We start from the raw sequence: 7,383 nt of genomic DNA, 5'->3' as shown, positions 1-7,383 counted from the left end.
GGACTTACTCCGGTCCAAGACTCATACAATTATGCCCATGAAAAAGAAATTGTACTCTGAAACTCGAACGGGTGGTGTTGTTTTTAGAAAAGATGTTATGTAGGACAGACTTGCCAAGTTAGCAAGGAGATAATCCATTCACAGCACGATAAGTGTACCAACGGATCCCGCCACGTAGAAATTTTGAAATTTCCTCCCTCTCTCCATTGTTCCTAAAACAATCTACACCCTCTCTTTCCCTCTCTTTGAGAAAACATTGAGTACACTTCACTTGCCAAGTCAACAATATATCACCCTATTTATTGGTCCACATGCGTTTTATGGGACCCACATTTCAGATTTTCAGAATTTCTCTCTTCTATATAAACCGACACATCAATGAAAGAAGTAAACGAGGTTTACTCAATATTTTGGGGCCTCATCGGCCACATTTTGATCATGAATGGAATGATTTATTGCTAACTTGAAAAGTGAGGTGTACCAAATATTTTGACAAAATATTAGGTACATAAGTGATGCCGCATTAGATTTGCAATAGTTCATTGGATGGATGACCCGTGTCATCCTTATATATAGGCATAAATTTTGAAAGTCTGAAAGTCACTTCCCTCTTTCATGCAACGACACTCTCTGTTCTCCCTATCTCTCCCTCCCGACTCACGATCTGCTCTCTCTCATCCGCTGCCTCTACCTCCACCTTGTTCATCACCTCCGCCATTGCCTCGTCTGCTGATTCGCTCCGGTGATGGCTCCACCATTGAGGTCGTTCGCCGCCCCGCGTCCAAGAACAAGCCCAAGTCTCCTGTCGTCATCACCTACGACCCGTAGCCCTCCCTCAGCCCCAGCATCCTCGAGGTCTCTTGTAGCTCTGATGTCGTCACCTCCCTCCACAGGTCATTCACCACCCCCGACCCTGCGGCCACCCCCCAGGTCTAAGAACAAGCCCAAGCCTCCCGTCATATGTAGCCCGAGCCCTCCCTTAGCCCCTGCATCCTCAAAATCCCCTGCAGTTCAGACGTCGTTGCCTCCCTCCATAACTTCAGGATCTGGTGAGGGCGACCTTGCCTTAGCAATGAGGGTTGAGCCCTTGTTGAATCCGAAGAAAGGGCCGAGCACGGGCCTCAGGCTAAAGGGAAAGAAAGGAAGAAACAGTTGGTGATTCTAATAGCACTTAACACTGGCTTTATCGTCAACTAATAGCACTTAACAGTTAGCGATTCTTCCCCTCCAGCACTTCTTTCTCGGCTTCTGTCAACCGAGTCGATACTTGAAAACTTGTTCATTTTTTCACGTCAACAAAATAATTAAGCTGATTTCAACTTATAATCCATTATTTACTGTTACTAGGTTTAAACATTGTAACTATGCTCAATGCAAATTAATAGAAAAAGACTGTTATCAATTCCAGGTCCCCTAGGTAGCGCTACAGTGCGGCACTAACTGATGTGAGAAGCCTCAACTGGTAATTATAATTAATTATTTGATTACTTAGTCACAAAAGAACTCATCAGTTTTTTACCAAAAAAAAAAAAAAAAAAAAGAACTCATCAGTTTGTGTAGACTGTCCCCTTGTTTTTAAGGTGTCCCCGTCTCTCATGTTTTACTCTTGAAAAGTACCATTCACCGTACAAAAAGTTGGTAATGAGTGCTCTCTACTAAACGAAAACAATGTCTCAAAATGATTAACTTTGAGTACGATACTTGGAAGTTATTCTCTGCTTTACTCCCTCGCAAGTAAAGCCTGGTGCGACTCAATGGGAAAAGAGCAGGAACTTCAGAGATCTAATGCGGATCACAGATCACAAGCTTTTCCATTTGCAGCAAAGTTTGAATAATCTCTCAAACATGATGTGCTTAAACAACATGCCCTTACCAATTAGTGCAAGAGTATTGGATTAGTACATGGAATGAGTCTCTTAGAACAAATATTAAGGAATAGATGCAAGGTTATAAGTATGTCTAGTATTTGTGTTACATGGAGGGCTAGGAAAATGGCGCATATACAATTATTTGAAAGAAGGGAATATGAATGATAATCCGATACTGATGAAATCGATCTTCGAGAGCTGGTAGATGCATTTACTCATCCAAGTTCTGCAGAAGGCATTGATGTCTTCGATTTGCTGTGCTATGTAGCAGTCATTCATGTCGTGCAAATCAAACACGAGCTCCTTAGTGAGGCTATTGACAAGGCTCACCACTTCTTCGTCCCTGGCCTTGGACTGTTTTATGATCCCCGTGTCTTGAAGGATCTCGATGTCTTCTGGCATGGTGATGATGCTGTTGAGGAAGATTGCATAGCAGGTGAAATACGGCGCAGCAAAGGCATTGCACTGTTCATAAGCCAGCAAGTTCCGAAACAAAGGTCCCGTGGAGTCATCGATGAATAGGGTCGGGATTCGGAGCTCCCTGTTCTCGAATTCTATGTTGAGGAGGTTACCCGGGTTGCTCCTGAGCTTAATGCCGGATCTCCTAAGTATTCTTACTTCGTCCAGCCAAAACTTCCCCGGAAGACTTTCCTGTCTGTTCCATCTCATGCCTCGCCTTGGAGAAGGACGGTGGTAATCACACGGGAGGAAACTAGAGTGAAATAGAGCAAGGAGATGATGATGCTTCCCTTGGTCTTGCAACTTTATCTCGGAGTATTCGCCCTTTTGGGGTCGTAGTGGCTCGAAGAACAGGAGCGCGAGCTTGTTTAGTGGGGTTTCTTTCTCACTGACGGTGGTGAGCTTGTAGATTTCTTGCAACACAAAAAAGGGCAACTGGTTCTCGAGCATTAGTAGATCTCTAGTGATACTGGGAAGCATCCATCTTGTCGCGAATATCGGTTCTTCCAAATGTTCACCATCCTAATTTCCAAACAGATAAATGGACAGACACAAGAAAGCATTAGCAATCGATTTGAATCCAAGCTAGGATAAATTTGCGTTGGATGGTATTTGGGATGGGAATTAATAGGTACCTGATTGCTCTTATGATACAACCGCATGAGCTCGACAATGAAGCAACCGTCGAGAACCATCATCTGGACGAATTCCTCGCTGCTGATATAGTCGAACTCCTCCGAATAACATTTCCTTGCCCTGCCTTCCAACTTCTTGATCACTGTCCGGAGACCCACTTCGCGTCCCTCATCTCCAATCTGCTTCACGAGTTCCTCGTACAGCCTCAGCTTCTGAGCTTCCATCGCCTTCAACTCTGGCCTGTCCCGATGGAATGGACCAATTGCAACAACCCGAGGGTTGTATGCCTTCTCGTCCACCTCGCGAATGTGCTCCGGAACCCTAAAGATCGACCACTGCTTGCTAAAATAGGGCTCGTCATCAGTTGCATGATTTCCCTGGGGATCCCTGGTGGCCGTCACCTCTTCGCTCGCTCTCAGCTTTCCCTGAAATTTGCGCGTCTTGTTCTTCATGATCTCCAAGACATCTTGAAAGGTAGTTTCTCCCTTCTCGATTAATACTCGAAGAGAATTTCCCATATGCAAATGAACACCAGCAGTCACATAGAATAGAGATTTAAGCATCACGGGTTTAGATAGAACGGAAGTTTAAATAGTTCAAGTTAGGGTCCAGAAGTAACATTTTGGCCTTCAAGTTTCAATATAATTTATGCATTCATTTGTGATAGTACCTTTCTCAAATGCAAAACTAAGCAGCATCTTGGAAGAGTCTGAAATGATCCCAGGAGTCATATTTGTCCGGAGGCAAAGTATCATTTAGAATATTTTTTGCATATATATCTGACGGATTACTATTAACCATAACTTTACATATGAGAAACAAAGCTAAAGAAGAAAGAAAGCAAGATGCGACGCACATGCAAAAGCTAAAGGTAAAGAGAGAACTACTTCGACGTCATTTCTTTTGTTCGCTGATACTATATTTAAGATTTTTGCATGTATTATTACGATTAATTAGCATACATCTTACCAATCAAAATCCCAATAAATATCGACAATGATTTCGAAATTAAGATGTGTCTAATTTTTGTAAAATCATTTCTTCAACTTTAGTCACATGCGCGTGTCGACCTCCTATATGTCTGCGCAAAAACTTCGTTCCATCTTCTTGAAAGAGGAATATGCTTCCCGGCTAAGGAAATGATCATTGGCTGACCTAATAATATGCAATCCATCTTGATAGTGATACCTGCAAGTAAAGTATATTCATAATTTCATACTCCTTGGAATTGACCAAATTCATCAAGCCCTGAGACCTAATGAGACCAAGAATTCTTTCAAAATGTCGCATGTGCCAAATAGAAGGAAGTTCTAACTTATAACCCACAACTTCCTCTCAAATCTACTGGTCCATAAAAGTTCCTAATCTATTATTTTCTGGTCTCTTAGATTACTGAAGAGTTACTTGATGAAACTTATGATATTTTGGTACCTTCTGATTCTACAATTCACGATACATTGCGGCATATAAAAAAAAGAGGTACGAAACCGTGCTTCTTCTTTCGTATATGAATCTTGAACATCTTTAAGTTAATGAGGATATGGGATGAAAAAAAGGTCGACTTACCCAAAGAAAAAAACATGATGAAAATAACCACATCGGGTTATCCTGATGAAATTTTTTTGGATCTTTGTTCCATGGTGTGTCTAAAAGAGTCATTTTCTAATTGGGTTGCATCCCCTGTGAGATCGAGCTGGTCAGCAAAGACAAATACATGATGTGTCGAGCACGACCACAGGCTCATCAAGTGTGAAACCGGATTAGATTATTGATTAAACCTTTGATTATTGCGATGCAATATCATATGTAATAACACCACCTCGAATCTGTTATCTTCTTTTTCTTTTTCTAGGTTGTATTTTTCGTACGGAAGAAAAAAGCAAACCATGTTTCAAGGTCAGTCCTTCGCGTGGCTTGTCTCTAGAACATCACCAGCACAATCTCCACTGAAGTTTTCCTTATGCTTGTCGTGTTCCCGTCAATCTTTCTAGTGCTATAATACTCAAAATATCTTACTTCAACCTCAATCTTCATTATTTAATCGTACAGTACTTGCTTTTGCTATTTTAATAGATTCACTTATTATTCACGTTCTACCCTTGCGTAGAAACTTTACCTCAATTTAATTTAGTTTCGTGAAACATCGGATAGAGAGCCAACGTCCGCACATTAAATTAATATTATGACAATGTAAAGCATAGAGCTAGCTACGCATAAAGACAATCATCAAACTCAATGGTAATTTTGATAGGGACATTAACTTTCTACCTTCTAAACTCATACAAATGACTCCTATTCACACAAAAATGCAAAGTTTTGTCCTTATACATTACCGTTATGTCTTCCATCCGCACAAGTAGGGATAGTCCTCGAACACGTCTTTTCCTTTTCTTTTTTTGAAAGACTGTTTGCTGAATAGAGGATAAGTATAGAGAAAGAAGACGGGGGTGACTACATTTTTCAATTAATTTGCCGGTAATTCACCAGCACTTTTACGAAATTAGTCAAACATAAACAAAATTTGATAATATGTATGCTCTCAAAAAGGGTTAGGAATGTCATAAAAGCGTCGGCCAATAAGTTTTCGGAAGATCATGTGACAGCTAACTTTTTTATCGATAGCTTTCCATGTTTATCAACCCTTTCAAGAATTTATTACAATGGCAGAAAGTAGTCATTTTTTTTTTCTTTTTGAAACGATGGTAAAATTGTCCGCAATAATAAATCAATAATGTGGTTCTGGCCGTTGTCTCCTTTGGTAAGAAAAGCACTTATTATTTGCAATATGAGATTGGGAGTATCTAGTCAAAATGTGAAAACTGCTAAGAAGTTTTCAACAATGTGATGAATTAATTCAACAACGACCCGATGGATAAAGTCGATCGGTTCAGTGTCTCGGTTCCTTGAACTAAAAGGGATCGACTTGATCATCAGAATGATCTTAATTGCATCACCACAATGGATGTAATTGCATGAGCAATACATGGATAAATGAATTAGTATAAAAAAGAATGATCGAGGGTGTTACAGGATGAGTTAGAATGTGCAGAGGCTCTTTCTCTTAATTGCAGCTCTCTGAATGGTAGAATGAATGAAAAGACATTGCCGATTTCAGAACGTGAGAGCTGAAATTTGACAAGACCACCTCTTCGTCTTCGTCCGTCGATTGGTATTTAATCCCTGCGTCTTGCAAGATCTCCATGTCCTCCAGGGTCTCGATGATGCTGTTGAGAAGGATCAGTCCAAAGCATGCACATTAGTCCGAACTATTTTCATTACTATTTGTGGCGGGCCTATCTGGGGATTTAATATTTCCCTGACCGAGTTTACGTTAGAAATCCTGATCAGACATTGGTTTCACATGTGATGATCCTTGGGCTAGTCTAGGCACATTTAATTTTTTTTTCCAAGTATTGGTTCTTATTTTTATTTCTTTTGTATAACTTTAATCTTTGGATGCATGTATTTAGGGGTGTACATTGATCCCAATTGATCTCAACCAGACTAGACTAAACTGGCTAGTTTGGCCTCTGTGGGAATTGGTTTGGTTCCCGATTCCTAAGGAGAAACCAGACCAAACTGGTGGAACTAGCTTAGAGCCTTTTTATTATTTTTATTCAACAAGGGCAAAAGGTATGGATTATTTGTGATTGTAATCTCTTCTTTTAGTAGCAACTTCCATGTGATTAATAATTTAATCCTACAATAAAATAACTTTCAATATACTTAGGAACTTTTTGAGAAAGACAATAGAAATTAAAAAAATAGCACCACCAATTCCTAGGGACAATGACCACCTGGTCCGATTCCAGGGTGGACAGGTTTCCAATTCCATACATTAGGCTGAACTTGTCCTATTCGGTCCTATCCTCCAACCCACCGTCGAACCCATCACCCTTATATGTATCTTCACTATTTTTAGTCTAAAATACACGAAACCTTCACGACATATAAATATTAATACCTGGGTATGCATATAATTTTTCCATAAATTCTTAGAAATTTCGAAAATATATTAGATTTTGACGGAAAGTGAAAAATGCCTTTTGCATATGCTTAAGTTTAAATAAGGGATAAGTGTAGTGGAAATCTCAAAACTTGTCATAAAAATGCAATATAGTTGTAAAAATTTCAAAAAGTGGTAATTATGTTACAAAATTTGTCACAAAAGTGCAATAGAATCCTAAAAATTTCCAAAAATGCAATCAGTGAAAAGATTTCATTGAACTAATTTGATAAGTTCTATGATTTGTTTGTCTATTTTGAAATTTTTAGTACTCAATTGCATTTTTGTGACGGATCTTATGACATAATTGCACATTTCGAAAGTATTAAGACTTTGCCCAAAAAAATAAAAGTCTGAAAACTCAACTGCACTTCCGTGGGATTTTGCAATGCATTAATCTCTCTAAACAAACGA

At 39.6% G+C, this 7,383-nt stretch overlaps 1 protein-coding gene across 1 annotated transcript; it reads right to left on the bottom strand.

The window, feature by feature from the left end:
* Nucleotides 1-1,957: 1,957 nt before the first annotated feature.
* On the bottom strand, nt 1,958-3,519 carry LOC104438859 (UPF0481 protein At3g47200-like). Its single transcript, XM_010052015.3, has 2 exons — nt 2,963-3,519; nt 1,958-2,849 (listed from the first exon to the last, which is right to left on the bottom strand). Exons 1-2 carry the CDS (start codon nt 3,479-3,481, stop codon nt 2,007-2,009), a joined length of 1,362 nt encoding a protein of 453 aa, XP_010050317.3. The 5' UTR covers nt 3,482-3,519; the 3' UTR covers nt 1,958-2,006.
* Nucleotides 3,520-7,383: the final 3,864 nt, after the last annotated feature.

Source organism: Eucalyptus grandis, chromosome 3, assembly GCF_016545825.1.
Source record: "Eucalyptus grandis isolate ANBG69807.140 chromosome 3, ASM1654582v1, whole genome shotgun sequence".
Taxonomy (NCBI): domain Eukaryota; kingdom Viridiplantae; phylum Streptophyta; class Magnoliopsida; order Myrtales; family Myrtaceae; genus Eucalyptus; species Eucalyptus grandis.
The sequence above is the reverse complement of the archived record's forward strand: the minus strand, read 5'-3'. Positions and strand labels throughout refer to the sequence as shown.